Genomic DNA, 25945 nt, shown 5'->3' with positions numbered 1-25945 from the left:
CAGTAATTCTATCAACACATTTATCAATATAAACATAGTAAGTGAATGTCGACATTAATATCCATAATACTTTATGTTTTTATTACCCTACAGCATATTGAAAATAGACCACAACGTCTATGAAGAAATTTAAATAACAGTACAAAACAGACTCTCTACAACCTTGCAAGTTTATATCATAACTCGTGTGGTTCTTTGCCATTTTGCATTGAATAAATCAGAGAAATCATTTTACTGATCCAGACACCTCTTTGGTTCAACAGCTACGTACACTGAGATTTGTTATAAATGTTGTGGAGGGAAAGGATTTGAGCCTGGTTCACACAGCAAGATATTAATGCAAATGTTTGCCCTGATCTTCCACCTTTTGACAATCTTAAAGACTCAGGATATTGTGGTGGCTCTGAAGATAAAATTATGAGATATTTCTGCAATGTGTGGTGTGTTAAGAGTGATCTAAACTGCTTAGAATGGCATTGACCTCAAATCAGGGATGTTCAACATGTTGGGTTGTCTTGGCCCAGTATTCTAACTTGTGATGTAGGGAGTTCCCCCTGGATAAACAGCCTGTTGAATGTGACATGTAGCCAATCAGAACGCAAGCTGACAGAAACACGGAGGAGAATTCAGAATGCAGAAGACGAAGCTGCCACAGTACACCAGCAAGACAGGCGGAAGTTGGACATGTCCTGTTCCATTGTTTTTTTTGTTTTTGTTCTCTGTTAAATGTAATCCATAAACTACTGCCATTGGTTCTTCCCAGTCAGCCATGTTTCACGTTTTGACGGATTTTCCATCTGACATCTGAATGTTTGTGAGTGAAGTCTGTGTGTCGCCACACAATGTAGGTCCAAACCTGTTGTTACCTAAGAGGAGTCTCTGAGATTTGAAAATCTCACCATGTGAACCAGTCATTAAACAAACCTAGCTATTCAATAATAGACCCTCCATGTATTCTACTTTTTATTTAATGGAAGAGAACATTCTTTGGTCCACAGACAAAAAATAATTGGAACTCCCCCTCACCTCCCCCAAAAAAAGATAGTAGGTAGTTTGAAAAGTTTTCAATTTGTTCAAAACTCATAGAACTCCAACAACAATGTTTTAAATGTCAAATCAAAGGTGTCATGTGTGTTATTTGACTGTAAAAAAATATATATAAAATGGATAACCATAGAAGTCTGCATCTTTTCCTTCTTTCATATCAACAATACAAAAGCAAGAACCTAAAAAGTAACAGAAGTGGTTATAATTAAAATATACGAATACTCTTTACCTCAGTTCATCAGTGACACAGACTAAGCTCTTTTCGCACCATGCACTTTTTACACTGGACAACGCAACACCAATGGAAGCGGCACAGGCAGTTCTCCTCAAACACCACTGTCTCCTCCCTGTAGCCTCGCTCGCAGCACAGCAAGTCACAGCCGCTGATGTCCATGGCCGTGCTGTTGCACATGCGCCCCCTTGTTCCCAGCGAGCCCGTTTTCCGATTTGCAAGGCAAAAGTCTGGAGACTCGTCAGAGTATATCAGATCCTGCTTGTCCGGCGGCTTTATGTTCTGGCCGACGGGTATCAGGGTCTTCCCATCGTTGCCGCCCATCACCTTGGAAGCACCGTTGAAGCGCTCCAGCAGGCGGTCGCCCACTTCACGGAAATGAGGCATCTTTTTCCAGCACGTGCGCAAGGTGCATGAGCCTGACAGTCCGTGGCACTTGCATTCAGTCCGCATGTGGAGTTTCACGGCCTAGTGGGAAAAGGTGTGAAAAGAGAAGTGAGGGACGGGAGCCAGGTGAAAAAAAAAAAAAAAAAAACAAAAAAACCCTCAAGAGAGAAAAACTTCATAAAAAAATAAATAACTTGCACCTCAAATGGAGGTACGCTTGCTTCAGACAAATGACAAATCCACTAAGGAATTTAAAATTTATTATTGTGCTGACATAATATATCACACACAAAGCCATCAGATCACGCAAACACACACACACACACTAGCACACACAAACACTAACTGATAGATAGGTAAGATAAAAGCAGACGCTATTCCAAAGGAATTTTCCCCACCCCCTTCCCATCCATGTTGCCTCTGGCCTTCCTACATCTAACAAGCCTTGACAACAGATCATTCACTTATACTGCACATAATTAACCCATCACACACACACACACACGCACACACACACACACACACACACACACGCACACACACACGCACGCTTACGCACACGCATGCATGGATGCACACATGGAGCCACACATACACACACACACATGCACACCTGTCCGTTTAGGCATATACTCACACACTAACTAAAGGGGTAAAGGTGCATGCATGCATGCACACAAACAGAAATGTGAACGCATCGCAGCATGCTTGTTTCTCAGCCTCTGGGAATTAGTGTGCCTTTTTTTAATGCTCAAAATGGTTTGTCACTAATGCTTTAATTGGACCACATCCCAAAAACCTTTGTCTCCTCCGGTCCTCTGTACTTTCCTTTGAAATTAACTTAGCTGAATGTGGCTCTTGTGCAACATTTTTTCACAAGAAGACAGAACTGCATTAAAAAAAAAAAAAAAAAAAAAACTACCATAGCGATAGTTAATTACTTGTGAAATGAAGTTAAATCTCCTTCAGTGACTATGAAAATGGTAAAAAGCTGTTTGCCTCGAAGGCTTAAATGCAAAATATATGGCACGCTCTTCTTTTTTTGTTTCAGAAATCTGATTCTTGTAAAAATATCAGCTTACGATACTCCACAAATACAGCTACGGGCTGTCTTTCTCTTTTGCATGTTTGAGGAATGAAGGATGGAATCCAAAGAACAGGCAACGTCTTTGAAACATGTGATCAGCGTTAAACACAGTAGCGGTTACAAAGCACGCCACACTAATAATTAAGCGAAAAAAAGAGAAACTTATCAGCGTGTTTCTTACCAGCCTCCCAGCCTCGTTGTTGTGAAGGTTAATGAGTGTCCTGATATCACTTTTCCCTCTCCTCCTCTTGGCATCCATAAACTTTTTGGACATTTCATAACCAAACTCGACATCATCGCCGCAACCGCCCCACTCCCATTTAACCCCGTCCCCAGATGAGGAAGATGAAGGCGGCCTTGGAGGAGCTTTGTTTCTGGTCGCTTCACATCCACATTGAAGGAGTTCTCCCATGCTGCAGGCTTGGGTCACCGCGTGTGTCACCCCTGCCGCTGTGATGGCATAGACGAATGCTGTCTCCCGGATATCTGCAGAACAGACCATGAGAGAGCAGGTTAGCTGTTTCTGGTTTATGTGCTAAAAGGCAGCTTATCTGGTAATGCTGCACAACATTAAGAAAACGTGGAATATGCAATGATATTGGCGTCTGTCGAAAGGGTAGGTGAGAATGAAATAAAACAAGACTGCTGTTTTGGAAGAATGTTAAAAAAAATTCAGAAATAGACTTCAGTTTTTCTTGCATTTAAGCTTAAAAAATCATCAAGACACTCAAAGTCATTTTTACAAATCGATCTTGTTTTATCTTCATGCTGCACAGTGGTACAGCTGCAGTTGGTAACACTGTTGTTTTGCAGTGAGACAGTCAGGGTTCGAATCTTAGCCTGGGGTTTTTCTGCAGGCTTGTTGGTTTCTCCAAATTCCTCTGCATGGTTGTTGGTCCTGTGTGATGGACACGGTGTTCTAGATAGATGGATCTTAATCATTTAGAACGCAATTATTTTTTTTTTATTTCAGTATTTGCATTATATGTGCATATATTCATTACACCCAAAGCAATATATTTCTTTTATTTTATTCTACACATTTGCAAATGCTAAATTTATCAGTTATAATATTACGTAACACCAATAAAAACATTTTTATCATACAATTGTTCTTTCCTGGCAATGTTGTGACCAATAAATCAGAATCAGATTTATTCACCAGGCTTATACACACAGAAAAGGAATTTGACTGGTTTCACTTTGCTCTGGCTGACAACAGCTGAACAGTTTTTCATTAAACAGTCCCTTACATTTCCCACAAGAAGAAGATCAGCGCCAAAGTGTATTTAAGCGCACTAGGGAAAAGCATACTGCAGGGAATAAAGTGCTGTAGGAAATGTTGTGAGCAACAGGGATAACCACAGCCTGGAGAGGACTGTGAACCAAAACCTATTCAAGAGTCTAGTAGAGGTCAACAAGGCATGGGCTGCAGCTGGAGTCAGTACTTCAACACCTGCAACACAAGGATGTATCCAAGACATGGGCAACAACTGTTGCATTCCTTGATTTGCACTGTTTATTTTTTTAATAATAAAAGTACAGCTTGGAAATCAAGGTCTCATGATGGGAATTTTAGAGCATTTCCTTCTGCTGGCAAGCTTGATGGAGATCACCTTCCAACACAGCTAAAAGTACCAATAGAAGACGCTAACACATCCACAGGCTGACTGCCTCCATGCCATGCTGTGTTGATGCAGTATTTTACGCAAATGAAGACCCAACCAATTTTAAGTGAATACCTCTCAGCAGGCTGACATTTTCTTTGTCTAAATTTAAATCAGTTTTTATATAATAAGTCTATCTATTATTTGGGTTTGTGTTAAAATAAATTAAGCTTAAATGGCAGTCTAATTTATTTGACTTTATTTATTTATTTTTTTTTTCAGGGGGACTGGGCGTTAACCAAAATAAAGACTGAAATGGTCTTTTATTAATTCATTATACATTATAAGAAAAAATGATATAATTTTATTAACTTTTAATCTAACAAATCAAGAGCATTCCTTCCACTCCAGTCATTCATGGAACATGATAAAAGCACTTTCCCTTAAAGCCTGGTTCATAGCTAAAGTCTCTAGCATCAATGGATTTGTGGCACTATGAGGACAGCTGTTTCCTTCTAATACACACATATATTCACACACTCGTACTTTTAGGAACACCACAACTGGTGGTTTATTTTGAGTGCAGAGCTTAACACTCCCTGCTGAAAGAATGTTCAACTACAACTGCAAATTGATCGTGTGTCTGCCTCAGTGGCTTTAGCATCATCTCCCTCCTCAGCTCAACACGTCATTAGCCACGGTTATTGAAGCTATTGTTATTCTCTTGACAACAAAATACCAGCCATATTTATCTTGCTGTACAGGAAGGTTCCACAGTCCCTCTGCAGTCCGTTTGCAGACAGTTTTACTCGTGATGGTAGGATTTTTAATAGAAAAATGCTATTAAAATTACAATGACAATAATAACAGTAACAGCCAAACCAAAGGAAGCAAGCAAATGGTTCCCCATAATACTAGATGAAGTCCATCTGAGATGCTTGAATAATATGTTGTTTTGTAATCATCATAAATATACAGGGTTTTTCCCAGAAAATTTGCTAAGCACGGTGGAGGAGGCGATAATGTCCAGCATTGGCCAACCTTGAGGAAATGTTTTAAAATGACTGGGTAATTGTGTGCTTTGGAAGACATTATTGACAATAAACACCAACTTCAGTGTCTTGAGGAAGGCAAGCACAAAATAAATACAAGTAAAATAAGAAATATTAATGATTTCGACTTTGGTTAAATGCTAATTCACTAATCAGCGAATACTTAAACGAGCTATATAACGCTGGTGTCACTGAAAAGTAAAATAAACAATATGAAATGTTACCTAACAAGGACAATGATATTTGTATGCTTAACTAGATATTCTAAATTCAAGTAGTTATTGTATTATGCCTTCTTGTGTTTTACTTAATCCTACTGTTTTGTAATAATGTCTGCTGCTTGGTGAAGTATTCTGATTTGCTCATTGTGTTTGGTTGTTATGCATCTAAGTAAATGCAGTGATTGTAAGGAATACTCTGATAAGTGGCTATGATTCTCAGCTAGAAAACAGAAAATTAATCATGAGGTAATTTGCATAACTGTATAACTAGACAACACGACGGAAGGCAAATCAGCCACTTAATTCAAGATTTCAGAAACAAGGCGAAGAACCAGAAGAAGATCCAGGAATAAAATATTCAAGGCACCCTGGAGGCCTGGAGTTTGACAACCCTAGTTTAGAATAAGTATTAGCTGAAAATAAATTGCAGCTAATAAACACAAATAGTGCCAATAGACTCCACCATAGAACAATAACTGCCTAGTGTGGAGACAAGTGAATGTCTTTTATTTGTTGGCGATGGAACAGACCAATCGAGCAATCACCGTCGTCAACAATGCCAGCTTCATATCACATGACTCTGTGAATGGGATTCATTATGAATTACACACACAGACACACACACACACACACTCACACTCACACACACACACACACACACACAGAAAGAATTGGCGGCGAGCTATGAAACGTGCACACCCCCTGCATGCCTTGATATCAATAACAGCTGCGGACCATGATACCCTGAGATGTTTCCAGTGTCGACAAATTTGTGTTTGTGCGCACACGCATGTCATTTTGAAAACAGCTATTCTAAGTAAGGCATTTAACCTTTCCAACAGGTCAGCTGCTCCTCTGTTTATCTGGAATTTTTATCTTGCCTTTTATTCTTGTTTGGAGCTGGCTGCAAATTGTAAATCAACGGTTTGTTCCAGCGTAAATATATAACACGTGTGTAGCAAAATGTATACGATTTTGTGTGAGTATTGTGTTTATCCCTTCGTTGCCATTAAACTAAACCCCACCTTGCTGCTATACAGCAAAACAGGGCTGAGACTTTCAGGAGCTGCAAGATACTGAAATCAAGATATGTCATCTCACAAACATCCCAGTGGGTTTACCATCAGAACACAGCTCATTATTAGAACAATATGTTGATAGCAACCCAAGGAGTGTCCACACAGGAAAAAAGTCAGTCCAGATGTCCTTGAGGCGCACTTTAGAAACATTTTAAATAGAAAATCGTCAATTGAATGTATGTTTTATTTAACACATGCAAATTGTCAGTCATTTTCACTAATGATTACTCAGGTTTCTTGCGATTTGTTTTTGTCATCTCACTAAAACTGAAAGGAAGGGAAGTACAACGAACACACAGTGAGTAGACATAAAAACATGCAATGAGTGGAAGGACTGAAGAAATAAAGAAGGAAGCGGAAAATAGGCTATCAAAAATCTGATGATTTGAGGCACCCTGTTTCACATTTTCCTTGCAGACATGAATTCCAAACAAATTCTCTGCCATGGTGGGTGTCTGGGCCTGCCTATGTCTGCTTCTAATTCCATGCAGCCCTTCTGCAGCATTTAGCACATATTCATCAAATCATGTTTCAACTTTTTAGGCAACAACATAAGGATCATTAGGAGTGAAAAAATGATCGCTGAGAAGGAAGAAAAAAAAGAGTATAAACAGCAGCAAGAATTATGATCATCTCTGACAAAGAAAGATATTCAAGATATGGAATTGACTCTAACAACCTAAAGACTGCAAGATCCAAAGTTTTGTTCAAAGTATTTCTACTTTGCAATCTTTGCTACGTTTCTGTTTCTGAGTTTTATTTTGGAACGTTTAGTGTCAGACAGGGTGGTCAGTAGTAGAAGCAAGCCCCCGGGGGCCTGTATTCTCACTGTTTCTCTTCACTCAATACACCCGAGACTTTCAGCACAAGGCAGAGTCTTGAAATCTGCAGAAGTGAGGAAGAACAGAGCTGTGTTGTCCAGCTTAACAAACTACTTTGTAGCATGGTTTGTGAACAATGACCTCAGCATAAACATGAGCTGGCTAAAAGGAAATAATAATCAGAATATTGTCTAAGGAGAAGTGGTGCAGCTGGATTACAGATATGTAGTTGTTCACATGGTCCGCAGATTGGCCTGGAAATACAACCCTTATGTTGTTTACCAGCAAAGACAGAGGAGATTCGAGTTGTTAAGGAGGTTTAGGTCATTGCACGTTTTCAGTAAGTCCCTTTTAAGAGAGAGCAGATTTCTTTGATAGCTTTTTTGGTGCAACAATATCAAAGCTACATTAAAAAAAAAAAATCTTTAATATGATGGGAATGAAACAGAAAGAGAAACGGGATGAAGGAATAACCTTCCTCTATGTTCTATAATGATCACATGGTCACTGTACAAAAAACTGAGTGACGGATGGAGTTTCTTCGACAGTGGAACCTTCAGCTCCACTGCAATAGTAACAAACAAGGGTCCTTCCACATATAATACATTTCGATGAAGGAGAGTTAAAAAAATTGCTACCCCAACAGAGCAACACATCAGAATATCTCACATGATGTACATTGATAGTGCTGGATTATATAGGAATATCAAAGTGAAAAGGGCTGTGCAGTCATGTTTAGATTCAGATTTTTATTTGTTAAAGAAATGGATAAACAAACAAGGCAGCACATTACTTCACTGCCTTCGTTTAGCTTACAACATAAAATATGTATTAAATAAATTGAAATTTGTGGTTGAAATGTGACCAAATGAGAAAATACATTTCACTTTATGAAATAGAATTGTCATCACACTATATAGTACAAAATATTGTAAAAAAAAATAATAATAATTCCACAGTTTACATTTACATCCTCTCTCTGTGACTGGCCTAGAGCCCCAAATATATGCTTATATTTGCCTTTTTCAGTAGAACAAACAAGAAAAATGCAAATCATTATTTCCGGTTTAAGTGTGCAAATTCTGTATTCACACAAAGAAAGATGTTTTTAAACGACAAAGAGGTCTAATGTTCTAGAAATCATAACTTCTAACTTTATTTTCTAACTTTAGATCTGCCTGCAAGTTCAATGCATCTTGTGTGCTGAACTTCCTCTCTGTTTGACTTTGTCTTTCTCAGACTGTAATTAGTGCTCTATATGAGAGCTGATATCTGATTTAGCTCAGGATATCACCTCTGACACATGATGGCAATGGTAAAAACTTAAATCCTACCAAAGTGGTCACAGTTTGCATCGCTGGTTATTTTTCCAGACTGCAAAACAACCAAGCACAGCAGAATTAACTCTGAAAAGTCAAGTGGTGTTTACTTCTGTGAAAATTATCTTAACATCTACTGATTATAGATGTGAAATCCTTGACATGATTATATCTGTGCAACCACTGTACAGTCCCAGGAAAGTTTATTTATTTATTTTGCAACAGACTCTCACACAGTCTATCGTGATGTTCAAAGAAGAACCACAGCATCCCTTATGTGATTACCAGCATCATTTTATGCTGGCTCATTCACGCCGCCAGTCAAGTCTTCATCTGGATGTTTATCTTATCAGCCGAGATCAAAGAAAACACAAAAAAAGGATTTTTTTTTTCTGAAAGGTTCATGTCCAGAAAAAATAAATTCTTGATTTAGATGCAAAATGAGGTCTTGTGTCTACCTGTTCGCTCATTCTTCTACACATTTCCTGCAATACAGGTGTGAAATTGTCCTAAGCAATGTTGTGAAATCACCTAAAACCCTTATTATGTACGCATACACAACTCCAGACCTCACACGTTTCAACCCCGTACACTTAACTTCTCCCTGCCAGCTTTTACGCAAGTTAAAAAGAAAACATTTGCATCTTGGCACATGAGTGTGCAATGGCTCTTCTTCATTCCACTACAGTTGGTAATGTGATCCGTCCGTTATCAGCGTGATCATCACAAACGTCACAAGGAATGAAATGTGCCCAGATAGTCATGCTGGTTGCACAATTATCACTTCATTATCACTCCAATCTCATCACTCCATTAACAATGTATGGTTGTTTCAGTCTTATAAATATGCTATAACACAAAAGTCACATTACTTAGTAATGTGTAACAAAAAAAAAAAAACATGTTTCTGGAAAAGGTTATCTAATAAACACTCAGACATAACAACTAATGCAAAGTTTATGTTTATGGAAAGTTTGGATTCCAACTGAATAGAGTTAGATTTTTATCAAACTATCACACAAAAAAAGTTATATTTTTCCAAACATCTTTTGCAAGGCAGAACTAAAATATAAAGTTTAGCTCTTATAGGCAATTTTTATAGATAAGTCCATAAAAACAACAAAAATACAAGCACATAAATGTTGCTTGATGATCAATAAAGTTTGAGACTTGCATATAATTCAGGTACAACAATTAGTATCAGATCAGTTATCAAAGATTCATGTCAGATTACTGTACTAGACTCAATTCTCAATACCTGTTGTTGATCTGCTTTCTGCTATAATGCCCGCTGCAGCTCCTCGTATCCATTATTTAATCAAATTTGTGTGTACACTATTTGCAAAATGGTATTATAGATAGCAGTTAGGAGAAATATATTTCCTTTAACCAAAGCATTTTTCAAATGTAATAAAGTTGTTCAAAATGAAAGATTGTATTGGCTACTGCAGCTTCCTGTCTTTCTGTGTCACATAACCTACTTTCCACTCTGGAGCCCATAGATATATTTTGTCCATGTATGGGAAACAATAGTAATTTATATCTGATAGAGTTCAAAGAAAAGCATTCAGTACATGCAGTTTGGCTTGATTTTTCAATTAAATGATATTTAGCATCTATGTGATTAACAATCCAAAGTGAACATAACATTAACATAACATAAAAAGTTATCATTGGCATAAACTGCAAGGATTTTTGTTTCTTTTTTAAAAAATTAGAATAGTTTTAATATAGAAGTCCATTTTGGTCTGGGTCCCTCTTGGACCAGCCATTACTTTCAACTTCCAGAGTCAACAAATTTGGATTTATACTAAATAAAGAGATCAAAATTATTAACTACTTCTATTAAAGCTACTGATTTTCCAGGCATTTACACAAAACTGGCTTTAAAGAAGCATCAGACCGGGACTAGGTGTTAGCAAAAACTGACACAGACTGATTAACAAAAAAAAAAAAAACAACAACCTCCTTATCAGGACATTGCTAACCACACCCATATGTGAAAACAACATAATGACTTCAGCTTCCTTTGTCTAAAGCTAAACTACAGGATTTCCTAATCTTTCTTAGGAGATGCATCATATAGAAGCTACACAATTTAAAATGGAAAAGCATTTAGAGTGCAAAACTCCTGCAATGAAATTCTAGCAAATTATCAATTTGTCTTAAGACGAAACAACTCAGAGTGTGGTATTTTTGTCAAAAAGAATCAAGTGGTTAACATATTTCAACACCTCATGGATACAAAAAAATGCACAAAAATCTGAAAAGTGTGTCACAACAGAGCCAGCAGAAGTGTAGTACCAGCATATCAGAGCAAAATCTCTAAAAAGATGTCAATGAGGTTAAGTAAACCACTTAGAAAGAATAAATACAGAGGCGTTTTATTATTTTGACATTTATTGGTACCAGCCTATGATAAACAACCATCAAGGGCAAATCCAGGTAATTGAGGACAAAAGCTTCAAAACAGAAGAGAGCTTTGGCTTCCTTTATAGACAGGCAGGAATTTATGATTAATTGTCTTCAACTGGTAGATTCTTGCCCCCTTTCCCCTTCTCGTCTTCAGTCTCTTTCTCAGTGTATCTTTGAATCTATCACTCCTCCATTCTTTCTATTTCATAAATACTAACACTAATGGTGCTGCAGTAGACATAGTAGACAGAGAAACAATAATTTAAACCAACTAAATTAATTTTCTTTTTTTTTGTTTGTTTGTTTTTACCAGAAAGGTAGTGAAAATATTTACTTTCTTTTTAGAAAAAGTCATTTATTTTCTTGGTAAGTAACAAATTAAAGGTTTCCAAAAGAACAAATGATAAGATTTTGACAGCTGACAGATATGGTTTTGACTGGTTTAATATAGCATGTGGAATGAATTAGAAAAAAGCCACCTTTGTAACATCAAGGAACGATAAGAACAAAATGGGTTTTGTGACATGTTTGGCACATTTTTGGCAGTCTAAATTAATATTAAATTCCACGTTTGCTAACTCAACACAACGATCACAAGGTCGTCTGTAATCTCAGTTAAACACGAGACACGCAGCTCTCGAAGAATCCAATCACACAACAGAAAAACCAACGCAGTAATTGCCAAGGACCCAGCGGTGACCCTGCGTCAGTTATATTAGAGACTTCAAAGAGCCGGAGCACGATGTTAAGAGATCCTAAAGGAGATGATAGGAAAAAGCAATCTTAGGTAATCTTTTCAAGCGTGCCCAATCTGATGAAGAGGAGATTCAGTCAAGTGTGAATATGTCTGGTCAGAAATACAACAGCTGCCCTTGTCTGTTGGAGTACTGTCAGAAAAGGACCTGACCTCAAGCGGATGGAAACTGAAATCTCAAGGTACTGGTGAATAAAAACCGAAGGAAAAAATGAATAAAGTTGTGTTGACGTTATGCATTTTCACTGTCCAGTAAATTTCTGGCCTAAATTAAACTGCTTAATGCAATATATTTAAAGCTGTATTGGTCAAAGAGGGATCTCCTGTTGCAAAAGCTACATCACCCTCTCCTGCCATTACAGCTTATGCTCATATCAGACCTTACTACATTGTAAAAAAAAACAAAACCTCCCAGATGTTCTCTGCAGCGTCACTGTGGTACAAGTGTTTTTATCTTTTGTAGACTAGGATATCAACTCCCGGGAGGTAATCATAGATTGATTAGGAATTGGTATTGCAATTCATATGCCTTTACATCACCAAGAGCTTGATAGTCGTGCATTGAACTATTTTTGGTGATAGGTTTTCGTTGTAGATTGAGAATGCAGTCAGGGATGGAAAGACTGGGATGTCTTGCACAAGTAAATCGTTACCAATCATTAAAAGGCCACAACTACGCTAATCAGATTTACTTAAACCTACAATTATGCTTGATCTACTCTCAGCAGACTGATAATTATTTTCAGAAGCCGGCATTTCTTCTGTGGTGGGCTGTTATAGCTAAAGCACAAGTGGAGTAAGGATTTTCTTCCTGCATGGAGCTAACTTTACAGGTGAAAAAGACACACTTGCAGACCTTTCAGTGACCCCTTCGAAATGTCATTCTTCAGCCCCGATTGTTTCGATTCCAGACATGTTGCTTGATGGGAAATAATCCACTATTCGAAGGAATAATCCAGTTTCCCTTTGGGTGCAGAAGAGCAATCTTAAGCCAAATATTAAACTTTGTCTGATTAAAAGTGCAACCACAAATAGTTCAACAATTAGTCATGTCTGGAAATGCCTGAGCATTGCAATCACATGTGTGATTGCTGTAACAAGCACAAAAGGAAGAATGTATCAACACTGCTAACTAATTCCTTTAAAAATTTATACAGCTCACTAAACTTCAACAAACCACTTTACGGGATCTGCTGCAATAACACTGTAAGTAGCTAATGTAATCAATCATACAGCAATACCGCCCAGAATAAGGTGGACTCAGAAACCTCCCATGTATACATAGGAAAATTCTGCGTATTGTGACAACCTTAAGGATTCCTTCAAATGACGACATGATACCTGTGATGGCAGCTTTATGTTAGAATTGGCAAGTGACATACTGGGAGTGCTGCTGCATCATGATTGCCATCACTCTGAAATTAGGTTTTTTGCAACATGGAAACTGTCACTGAGGTCGTAGGACTGTCTTCATCTGGAGTGAACGGGAGTCTTGCCAAAAGCAAATGACAAAAAAATGAATCCTCTAGTTCAAAGCAGTTCATAACCTGGTCTCCATTTCAAAATGTTTTAGAAACATGTTTCCCTGACTTTCTTTGTGCTTCCCACCTTCTTACCCAGATGCTGTTTGCCAGGATCTGACATTTTTCAGAAGTGGGATACATAACGTTCAACAATTTTTCAAACCCTCGGACGAAGACAAAAGATTTGGAAAAGGGACGTCTAAATACACATTCCACATTTTGTTTACCATAAGATTAATAGAAATGTAGTGCAGGTGCCCAAAATGTTTTCAAACAGCAGGGATTTTGCCTGAAGAGTAAAAACGAAATCACTTCTTTATAAAACTGCAAGTGAAACTAATGAAACCGCTAATTGGTGTAAACATTTCACAGATGCTACCGTTGAACACATCAAACAAAACGAAACGCAAAACTGTTTTTCATCATGTAATCAAATGAGACACTCCCTCTTCACTCACCTTGCTGTAGTACTTTGCCAAAGTATTTGTTGTGGCTTGTGCAATTCCACCTGCGGTACCTGAACTGGTACTGGCACTCTCTGACGCCCAGCCTCGCTCCTTTGGCCACCTCGCTGACGATTTCTGGTTGAGTCTGGCACAACTCGGCCTGCTTCCCTGCCAGGCGCTTCGCCTTCCTGCATATGCTGTTGGGGTCCATGACCAAGGGGCTTCCCACTGCCCTGCAAAAGTTGTAACCATGTTAGGAAAAAAAAAAAAAAACAAAAACGTGGATATCTGAGCAAGATATACAACAACATTCTCATAGTTCTTTTGAGATAGAAATCAATCAGTAGCCGCCACAAACCCACACTAATTAAGTTTTCTTTTTGTTTTTCCTCCAGAGCCTGTCAGCTCCATGCACCGCATCTCGGCTGTGGCTACAATGGAGCTCTTGAATGAGAACGTGGGAGACAACAGCACACAGTTTCCCAGAAGCATCTCTGCTTTGATATCAGATAATATTTTTTGCTGTTGGATTGCATGTGGAAGAACTGTGTGGTCCTTAGAAAGTTGCAAGTCACATAGTTGGACACCTCTCAACAGAAGGGCCGTATTAATGCTGCTTAAGTGGGTTCTGGTAAACCAGAAGGCAGGCATTTTAGATTTCCAGACGATAGAGAATTTTGAGTCGTTGTTCTGGCAGTTCGGAGCTCTACCACTTGAACCACACATATCCACTAACTCACCCCACTTTTAAAACGTTCGTAGATCAGGCCTTCTCAATCAAAAGTATACATACTTTATCACGGATGCAAAAAAAAAAAAAATCTCATGAAGCAAAAATAAATAGAGTTGACTTCATGTAGAGTAAATATTTGAAATGTTAACACATATATAGATTCATCATTGTATAAATACCACTCCAGACCTCCTAGAAAGCTATGACAGATGAGTGTATATAATATAGATAAATAGTTTATCCTAACTCTTAATGGGGAAAAGAGGCTTGGATTAAATATTTCAAAATACTGCCAGGATCTGGGGCATCATTTTTGGCATTAAAAAAAGGAGAATCCTGACTGCTTAGTGCATGCAAAACAACTTTTCTCACAGCATCTCATTTTACTTCATGTCACACAATTTTAATTCTTTAACCCGAGTAAGCATCATCAAAACCTTCATCACTAGAAGCAGGCAGGGGAAGAGAAAGTGAGGGTAAAAAATAGCTCTACCTCACAGTTTTTCATTCAGCCTTGTCCTTGTTAATCGCACCTCCTGATATCATTCATCTGCCTTGAGAGTTTGTTTTAAGAAGCAGAGCAAACACTCTCGCCAGTCCTCTCCCCTGGCGGTCTCATGCTCGGCGAGACGTGTGTACACGCAGACGCACACATGCACACAGTTGCACGTTTCCAACAAATAATACGACAAGCTGACATGTCAGGGGGATGACAGAATGAAAACACCTTCCGTAGAAAAGCTTGGGCTAGCCTTGTTTTCATGCAGTCATGTTGAGAAAAAAGCAGGCATGGAGATCGACTGATCAAATACACTCCCTTGCTGAAATATTCTTACCCCTTGAGATTGTTCATGTCTTGTCACATAATAACATTAGCCCCAGCGGATTTTATTTGAATGTTATGTAATAGAACAACAGAAAGTTGCACCTTATATATATATATATATATATATATATATATATATATATTTTTTTTTTTTTTTTTACAGATGGGGCTAAATATTGAGCAATCCTTTAATAAAAACCTGTTAGAGGCTGCATAGCACTTCAGAGTGAGGAGGAAGTTCACCTTCAAACCCCAATTAAACACCCAGAGCTATAGTGGAATGGTGTAAAACAACACATATTCATCTGCTACAATGACTCAGGCAAATCTCGAACCTTTATCAAACTGGGATTCTATGAATAGTTTGAAAATGAACACTCATGTGTACTCGTGTATCCAATTTGTCTGGAACTTCAGCTCTTTTGCAAAGAAGAATGTACAAAAATTCAGTCTACCAATGTACAAAGGTGAAACCAACAAAGTCCCAATGGACCTGCAGCTTTACTAACAGGAACAGTTTGTTCACTGTGATATAAGGTTTTTATTTACAACACTTTAAGTTACCACTTTGCAACAGAAAAAGAAGTGAATACGTTTGCAAGACACTGCACAGTAAAAACAATGTGACGGATAAAGTAAAAATGACTAATAGCAGACGACTTAGTAATCCTTATAGTTCAAACGTCCTGATTTTAGACTAAATATAATCAGCTAAACATATACTGTCTACACAGACAAGCCGCACACACCAGGAACACCCACCATTTCAATCCTCCTGGGTTTATTGAGTGTGTTGACAATATTTCTATGGAAACAGAACAATAGCGTTATCCTCATACAGGCAATTAAGTCACACAGACAGTCAGTGGGTGTTAATTAGCAGGTAGACCCACAATATTTAGCAACACACACTCCCTCTATAACCGCTTATTACTTAACAACTATTCTGAGCCTGTGCGCGCGTGCGTGTGTGTATGTGAGAGAGAGAGAGAGAGAGAGAGAGAGAGAGAGAGAAATAATAAGAAACAAACTCAGACAAAGGTAAAATTAATGTCAAGTGATTTTCCAGTAAAGTGTTTTGTTTGGCTTGTTTCTTTCAAGCTTGTGTTTATTTGCTGGAAGCAATGATTAAAGGCCGACTGTAGAACATCAACATTTTACAGTGGGAGGTGTATTAGCTGTGAAAGTAGTGAAATTGCTGTATAGTTTTCTATTTTCATTCCTCAACAGCTCTGCTCTAAAACTGGAGTGACATGTGATTTCTCACTGTAAGTTCCTTTCACACTTCACCTCACATCAAAAAGTGTTTTTCACATTTCATAACACATCATGTGATCAGGTAAAGTGAAATGCTAAACTCATCCTGATGGCTATCTTCAGTTAAAAATATGTGATGAATTCAAGAAAGAGTAAGTCCAGCATGCATAATCCAAACAACCAAGGTGCCACTTTCTTCTAAATAGAAACCAGACAAAACAAGCACTACAACTGAGAGTTTAGGTTTTCCTAAACAGTATACTTATTGTTTTTGGTGGATTGTTGGTCAAAAAGCAGTTTGTTCAGTTAGCAATACATTTAAACCCATCAGAACTCAAGAGTCCAAAATGGAAACTTCAGACGATGAGATGATGTTTTAACCTATAGCAAAAAAATGAGATGTCTTGTTTTAGTCACACCACTGGCATGTGGCCAGTGATAAAAGTGTTCAAACTTTATATTATCTTAAATAATATCTATATATGGTGGTGCAGTTGGTTGTCCTGTTGCCTTGCAGCAGGAAGGTTGTGGGTTCAAATCTTTCTGCAAGGAATTTGCATGTTCTCCCTGCATGTTCTCTTCAGATATTCTGACCTCCACAGTCCAACAACATGACTATTAGGTTAGTTGCTCTCTCCATATCACCCTTAGGTGTGTGTGCATGCATGATTGTTAGTCCTGTGATGTACTGCCGACCTGTCCAGGGTGTCCGTCTGCTCGATAACCCCCCCCAAGAAAGGCACCAGTTCCCCCACTAACCTCACAAGACAAGCGGGTGGATTAGATGTCAATTCAAGCTGTCATCTATGAGATGCAACATCTGTTCACCACAGTGACTTTACCTTTGACTTCAGTAAATAAATACCTCAGGTGAACAAACTGAATGTCGTATTGCCATGCAAAGTGTGCATTTATGAAAATTGGAAATAACAACCCACAATTACTCTAACCAGTCACTTGCAATCATATTAATGTGGTCACTGTGATAATAATGACATATACCACAGTCTTATTCTGTATTAAAAACTCAACATTCTGCATCAGCATCTATTTTTAAGCATGAAATGACATTGTCACACATACAAAGGTGATCATGTAGTTAGTCAGACAATGACACATTTAGACATGCATGTGGAATTAACAGTTTATGCATGTTTAATTTCAGATTTTCCAATAACCACGGTGGGACAGACTGAGAGCGGATGTAGCGCGGGGGCCATAAAATTCCCCCGTCTGCCTTGGGATAAAGGTTTCTGCCACATTTCCGCTGGATACTGGGTGTGCATACCACACACATTGGACTTCCTTAGAAGTTTGGGCGCATAATGGGCATGATGAGAATTGAAGAGCTGGATTGCTGTGGTGAACTCAGGTGGAAAAGTACACCACTGGAAAAAAAAGACCAAAAAGAAGGTGATTGGATAGGATGATGGGATCAACTTCCTGTAAATTCTCGAGCCTTTTGTGCCCTTGTTTGGAGAGAAAAACATTCAAGTGTTCCACCTTAAAAGGTATAGTGTGGCGATACAGTATTTAAGGCTGCAACAAGCAGATATTGTGATTGAAAAGAAGAGCAGTTAAAAAATTTATATATAATCCCAGTAAGCAAAAATGTATACATGTAAGTCTCTACTTTAGCTACTGAATTGTTATGTGGCTGTTTTCAAATGTAAAAATGAGAAAACTGTTGAGTTCAGTGGACCAGAGTAATATGTTCACTTTCTGCTTGGCAGTAATCTGATCCTCTCTCACATACTCTCTCGGTCATTTGGAATACAGCTACTGAGCAGATAACCAAAGGAGGATGTTCTGTGGTTGATAATATCATCGGTTTGAGGAAACAGTGTCTCGCATGAACAGTTTTTTGTGATGATAAAGACTCAGTAGAGGAACTGCATAGCAGTAAGAGATAAAACAAGCTGGAGAATCAAACAGACTCAAATCACCGATGGCATTTTGCAGTCCTCTAGAACAAGATCTAAAGCTGGCATTGCCTACATCAGACTAAGGTGCTTTGCGTTGGGCTGTAATTATTTGCATGCCATGGAAGATATCTTAAATTAATTAACATATCATGTTTAATTGTAGCCTTGACTATAGGCTTAGGACAACATCAATAGGTTTAGCCTTTCAATAACGATCTGTAAAATTAGAAAGGTAAATGAGGTTTCAAATACAGATACAGATTAAGAAATGGATACCCTATTAATAATTTTCAGGCTCCAGTTAGGGGTCACAAAGAGATTAAACCACAGCATTCGCATTATCTTGGGTTTCATTAAAGATATCAGGGCACTGTAGTCATTGAGCTGTACTGTATGAGGTCCTTCTTTTTTCACGCACAAACGAGTGAGTTTCATCCCTCCTTAATCCCTCAGATATGCCGGAGATGAAGATAGTCATGACAAATGTGTGTCTTAACCACCAGAATGAACAGAGGAGATGGTCAGAGGAAAACAAAGAGCCTTAAGATGGAAAATTAACTTCATCTTTATGTACAAATATATAAAAAAAAGTCATGGTGCAGTGCGCCAAATACTATGCAATTTTAACATAATAAAGAGAGTATTATCAAGTTGCTATTGACAGACACCAGCTGGTGTAAATTGGGCCAATAAAAGGACATGTTTTGGAAATGTACATAGCTTTCAAGCCTATGATAGGATAAAGTTGAGAAGAAATTTCCGTAGCAACTATCTTCCTGTTTATCTTAACAGGTACATTACATGTTGGGTTACATGATAATCAAAAACCTCAGCTTGGTAGTAAAATATGGGAGAATGTGGTCTTGTATAAAAAAGAATAACAATATTCATAAACAACATCTGGAAAAAGCTTCCCATATTGAAATAGTAATATTCATTATGGAGAAGTCTTAATTTGATCTAAGTTGTTCCTAACCCGCCTCAAACCTCCCAGAATCGAAACACCTTTTAATTCTATTTTAAAATAAAGATTTGAAGATAAAATAAAGATTTCAAAAAAATTCCAAGACTTACTAATGTTTTCAAGTGTAGAATTATTCAGCTCAGTTTGTCTTTGTTTAGTGTTTCACATTTTTTAGCTATATCTGTTTCAAATCTGATGCCAACTTCAATCCCCTGTATCTACTTTTTCACTCTATCAACAACTTTACCTGTGGATTAGTCAAATGCTGCCACAAAATAAAATAAAGTGGCATGAGCTCCATTAATTGTTTGTTGAATAAGCTAATGAGAAAGTCTACACCTACAAATATAGTCTTATTTCAATATATGAATAATATATGCAGTTGTTAAATAATATGAAGCAACAAATATGGATTGCATGAAAGTCTTTTTTTCTGACTAATCGTTATTTTCACTTAAAGTGAAAGTGTCCCCAGGAAATTTGGAATATATTCTGTGTCTTCACGAATCATTTGCAGTTCTCCAGCCGAAAACAAAGCCCCTACTATGAGACATGTTTTACTGTATAGATAAAGATGAGCAGGGATGATAATAATGAAATTGGTTGTAGAAAACAAAGTTTCAATGCTTACAGTTTGAAAAGCCCCCACAGAGAATAACAATTTAGAGTAACATGCAGGAGAGCAGCAAGACAAAGGCAATTTCTCATGAGAAAAACATTTGTTCTGCTTTAACAGCAGTGGCACACCCACTGCTTGAGCTGCCAAAAGACACACATCAAACTTGGAGTATGGATATTTTCAGACAAACACAAGAGGTTAAAAAGTTGCACGGATGAGCTCAAAACTACCGAGAGATTACAGAAGGAAAGACTGTAAAGTGACATGAAAGGTGGTGCTTTTTTGTAACACGGCTGATAGAGGAGTAGCCTTCAATTACTCATAAAACTACAGCATCACCGAAATAAATGTAGCCTATAGCAACTGGATGGGGGACACAACACTATCATTTTCCAATTAACAAGCACATGTGACATCACCTTGTGTCTATGGGCAAGCTGTGATGTGCTGTGATGTGCTGTGATGTGCCTAGGCCTGAAAAGGAAGGTGCTACCTCCTTATTCAGTTGTCTGGGATGCCAGACAATACTCAAACTGACAAGCATCTCTGAGTAATTGTTAGATTTCTTGCTACTAAACATCTAGAAAGACACACTTCATGCTAATGGTCAAACCTCTTTCTTCCCAGAAAGAAGATGACTTAAAATCTTGGTATTTATTGAGTGATCCAGGTTAAAAGCAAAAGACTTCTTTAGGTCATCATTAACTAACAATCTGAGCTGAGTTCCACTCACTCTAAGTTTGCATTTTTACCAAATTAAGATATTATTTACTCACATTTGCACACTTATTTTACTTTGAGCAGATTATATAAAAAGTCGGTTTAATTTTATAGCTGCATAAGTAAGGTGAATAACAAGGCAAATGAACAAAATGAAAAACGAACAAAATAATTAAATGATTTCAAAGCAGAAGCTTTGAGAACAGACAATACTAAATACTGTGCTAAAACAAAAAACATAGAAGATTATCTCATGTTATACCATTTTAAAAAGTGGTTCTTTACCTGAACTTAGCAAAAACTTAGCACCAATTTATTGATGATAAAGTTCAAATTTGGAGAAAAGAAAAAAGAAAGGATGCTAAGAAAGTTTTAGCACCAAAATAGGTTCAGTGGAAAATACTTTAGGACTAAGCATCTTATAAATTGTCTTTTGTCGCAGGTGTGTTGGAACAGCTGGAGCACAAGCTAACGGATAATCTTTGTAGCTGGTTAATGGGGCCTGACTATCTGCTGACATGGTTTCAACATTGCAGAACTGTGCTTCAAATTCAGATGGCCTTCTTTCCAAAACTGCAAACTTTTTATTGCATGTACCACCATCTCTAAAGCAGGATAAACAAAACATATGACGCACCAAGCATGTAAAAACAAGAAGGCTAAGATACATGCTAAAGCCTGCAGGTCCAAGCTGGACAGATAGAAGAGGAAAGATTTAGAGGCACCGAAATATCTATAAAGTTTTGAGAAAATAAAATACTGTTACAAAGTAATAGTTAAGCATATACTATTTTGCATTGGAGGAAGATTTTGTTAGCAAGAATAATTTCAAATTTGTTAGCCAGAGTAAACAAGCAAGTGGAATTAAGACCAGAACCTCAAATTACCTAATTTGACCAAAGTTGCAAGATTAAACCACTGAAACCAAAGTTTGACGGCTAAACTTAAACTTTCCAATTATAAGAGACAGCAAAAAAAATAAAAAATAAATAAATAAATAAATCTTTAAAGCATGGTTCAAAAATACAGATCCATGCCATCTAGCAAGAACACAAACAGGCACACACATACACACACACACACACACACACACACACACACACAATTTACTGTCGGTATTTGCTATACCCAATGCCAAACCCGCACCGTCATTTAATCTTTATCTCTACTCATCTCACCGGTCCTGATTACACATTTAGCTTTTCAGAGAAGCACTGAAGTGGACAAGATAAGATCTGCTACAATGAAGCCCTCTTCAAGTGAGGATGGGGGCTCTGCCTGTACAGTCTGTAACTGTACCTCAGTGAGTTTGTATGTGCAAGCATGCTCCCATAACTACATGACTGAATGAGTGCATACTAAACACATTAACTGAGATCTACTGCTTGGAAATGCAAACTGAAACAAACACACAAAAAACAAACAAAAAAATGACAAAGGACAAAGTTTATTTCTTCAAAACGTGTTTTTGTGTTCAGACTTGTATCGAATAAGATCTGTATTCACATCCATGACCGAATTTAAATATATGATAAAGGGTGAAAGACACAATGAAGTTGAAATACTGATATACAACCAGACTGAAGCTGCAGTCAAACTCTCTTGTTCATTTGGCTCATACACAAAAGAAAACACAGTCACCACTGTGTCAAAACATGCAGGTGGAACATTTGCAAAACCATTATTGATTTAACATTACCTGGGTCATCAGCAGATGTTCTGACAGAGGACACATGAAAAATAAAAGGAAGCACTTTCCTGCCTGATAAACTTCATGCTCACAAACAACACTTTCACTGTTCTGGGTGCCTGCTCTCTGCTTAAGTTATCTGTAGTAACCATGGCATAAATTACATTGTGTCCGTTTTCCTTGAGGTTATGACTTTTACTTTTCCTTAAACTCCTTACAATGTTCACTCACATTTCTGCATTATGACGGATTGATCAAAAGTGCCCTCTTCATCATTTTTCTATTCTCCCAATAAGTGGCCGTACATCCACTTGACAAGTTCCCATTGAAAGATGAAAATTATTTCTTTAAAGAAAATGTTTCATTTTTGCTAATCATGATTTTATATATATAGACTCTAAACAAACACACACACACACACACATTTGTATGAGCACCTGTGTCACTGTGGCATGTTCCTGGCAATCTGACCACCAATGCAGACCCATCACAGACACACGCAAATAACACAGTTGGCCTTGCTGAGCACTGGAGTCAAAACTAGTATAGGAGAGCAAAGACATTCCTCACTCCTCTGAGCTGTGCTCTCTGCTCTCAGGCCAAATGATTAGAGTGCTTTAATCAGGAGAGGCTCTGAAAGGACAGCTATCTCCAAGCATTTCATATCTCTCACTCTGCGTCTCTCATTGCAGTTCTCTCTTTTCCCTCAGCGACAGCCTATCCGTGTGATAGGCATTTTCCTTCAGAAGACATACAGAGATAGAGACATTGAAGGGGAATGAGCATGAGACAGAGAAGGAGCGATGTATGATGGTATGTCCAGCTTCTTTCAACAGAGCCAATCATTGTCCTGGCAGACCGGCGAACGACCCACAGGTGTGGTTTAACCCCGGGCTGCATCACAGTCGGTCACTGTGTGTGCGCATCTGTCTGTGTGTGTGTGTGTATCTGAATGTGTCAGTGAGTGTGTGAGGGAGCCAGCGAACAAGAGGGTGAGTGAAAGAAGATGACAATTTATGTCAGTGAGGATAAAAGAAAAGTAGCTGATTCCAGAGTGCTGATTCCCTTAATCCACTTCTGCTTTATTTCAAATAAATCTCTAGAATGCATGGCCAATTGAACATTGACATGAACTCTTAAGAAGTTGAATACATTTTGACAGACAATATGCCCATTGGTCTTCCTTTTTTTAAATTTCCAATAAACTGTGGGACGTGATAGAGTTTTGCAAGGTGTATCCTGAATGAAAAATATGATTCGAAAACTTAACAAAAGGTGGTCTGGTTCACGTGTCTTTTCGGAATTTGGAAAGGCCTTATTATCGTCTCCCTTAAGGTATTTTGTGGGGACCTATGTGGCAACCTTAGAAATAGGGTAAAGGGACGTTGTGGGGCGTAGTGGGTATAGTGGGCACCTCATATGTGCAGGCCATAGACGTCGTCACTGTTGTCCCGAGTTTGACTCCTTCATCTCTTCCCCCCTTCTCTCTACCTCATTTCCCGTCTGCCTCCAATGGAAAAAAGGCCACGAGCACCAGCCAAAAACAGATTTTAAAATAAGAAATAGTGTACAGGGCCTGGGCATTGAAGGGAGGTTTAGGTGGTCCTCACATCTAAAGGAGTTGTTTGTTGTAGTTTGGGCATTTGACCAGGATGCCTCTAGGACGCCTTCTACCTTTGGGAGATTTTTGAGCATGTCCCTCCTTAAGGAGACTTTGTGTCTTAGTGTCCATCCTCCAAGAAGAAATAAAAAAATGGATGGATGGTTTGCTAAGATGTTTAAAATATCTTAGCAATATCTGCTCAACATATTAAAAAAAGTTTTAAAATATTCTAAATTATTCACATGAACAGTGAATTATAAACACTGAGACAATTTCATTCCTCTTTTAATCAAAGATTGTACGCTGTATCTTAAAAGTCATTTGTTTGCACATCCTATTTATATATTCTTTTACTTTACAAAATGGAATAACTTTGCAAGGATAAGATTTCTTTCCTCTTACTTACATTACTTTGTGAAGAGGGCACTTATTTTATCAAAGGAAACATAAGAGAGTCTCCCTTTGGCAATGGACTGTACAAACTAAAATACTTCTGCTGACAAGATGTTATTTTACACTAAATGACTCATTGAATCGCTTCTGATTCCTTGAACGCCCACGTGCGATGGTTTCTGAAAAAACCACATCACACGGTTCATCAACATGCTGGCTACGCCAGAATTTATCAGCCTTTAAATTGTGAAAGACAGCCTCAGGAAACATGGGACATCAAGCTCTAACTCCACTGAAAAGTTCAGTGATGTGCTAGAAAAGACTTCAGTCACACTTTCAACAGCTTGGCAGTAAAATTATGCTATTCTATTACAATGCAGGTCTGAAAGTAAACTGAACTTACATAAATTTAAACTAGCCTGGTTTCAGAATTGATGATATTGGGCATCACTTGCAATGCAACAGAAAGTGCAGGAGTGATACCGCATTTTTCTCCAGCTCTATGGTAACAAAACCTCTCCCCCTCCACTACCTGTTGCTGCACTCTGCCTTAGAGCAGAAGGATCCTATGTTTCTTCTTTGCTTACAAGAAAATGATACATTTGTGTGTTTGTAAGTTTTTAAGATATTGAAAAAGATTAAGACAGTCATGGCGTGTAAAGTAAGACAGTGCTACCCATCACTGTTCACACATGAAAAGGAGCTGATTTTGAAATGTAGTTGGCAAACCATGAGCTGCATCACTGTGAAGCAAATGACTGCAGGCTCTAACCGAGCAGAAAGGCTGACTAATAAACCAACTAACATCAGCCTGTTAGAAGAACCCTTAAAAACCAGTATTAAGTTAAGTGATTTTTACTCTATCATCAGAATAGCAATAATGGCATGTTAGAAATATATCAGTCTTAAATAAAGTAATGTTTTACATTTTTGTTTTTTAATTTTTATAAATACTGCAATACAGTAATGCATTCTCGGGATACTTATTTTATTAAAATAATTCCCGTGCATGCCAATTGAAAGTGGTTTCTCACTTAAGTGTGTGACTGTTTTAGTTCTGGATGCCAACTAAGATGATGGAGTCAGTTCTCCTAAAAGCAACCTTCTCAGTAGAAAATATGCTTCATAAATAAAACTTAAAGTTTGTATTTTTTTTTTTTTTTTTTTTTTCCCCCCACCCAATACATTTTTCACAAAATTTTTTTTTTTTTGGGGGAGGGGTTTT

At 37.9% G+C, this 25945-nt stretch overlaps 1 protein-coding gene across 1 annotated transcript in view; it reads right to left on the bottom strand.

Annotated features, from left to right (window-relative positions):
- Positions 1 to 494: 494 nt before the first annotated feature.
- Positions 495 to 25945, bottom strand: part of wnt6b (wingless-type MMTV integration site family, member 6b) — a 31619-nt gene continuing 6168 nt past the window's right edge. Inside the window, exons 2-4 of the mRNA XM_015034141.1 lie at positions 14003 to 14223; positions 2935 to 3239; positions 495 to 1747 (exon numbers count right to left, since the gene is read on the bottom strand). Of these exons, the coding sequence (XP_014889627.1) occupies positions 1286 to 1747; positions 2935 to 3239; positions 14003 to 14223 (988 nt within the window). The 3' untranslated portion in view covers positions 495 to 1285. The remainder of the gene's footprint in view (positions 1748 to 2934; positions 3240 to 14002; positions 14224 to 25945) is intronic.

This window comes from Poecilia latipinna, unplaced genomic scaffold (genome assembly GCF_001443285.1).
Source record: "Poecilia latipinna isolate Pla-1442-1.1 unplaced genomic scaffold, P_latipinna-1.0 Scaffold17, whole genome shotgun sequence".
In the NCBI taxonomy this organism is placed as follows: Eukaryota; Metazoa; Chordata; class Actinopteri; order Cyprinodontiformes; family Poeciliidae; genus Poecilia; species Poecilia latipinna.
Note: the sequence above shows the minus strand (reverse complement) of the source record. Positions and strands in the feature narration are given on the sequence as shown.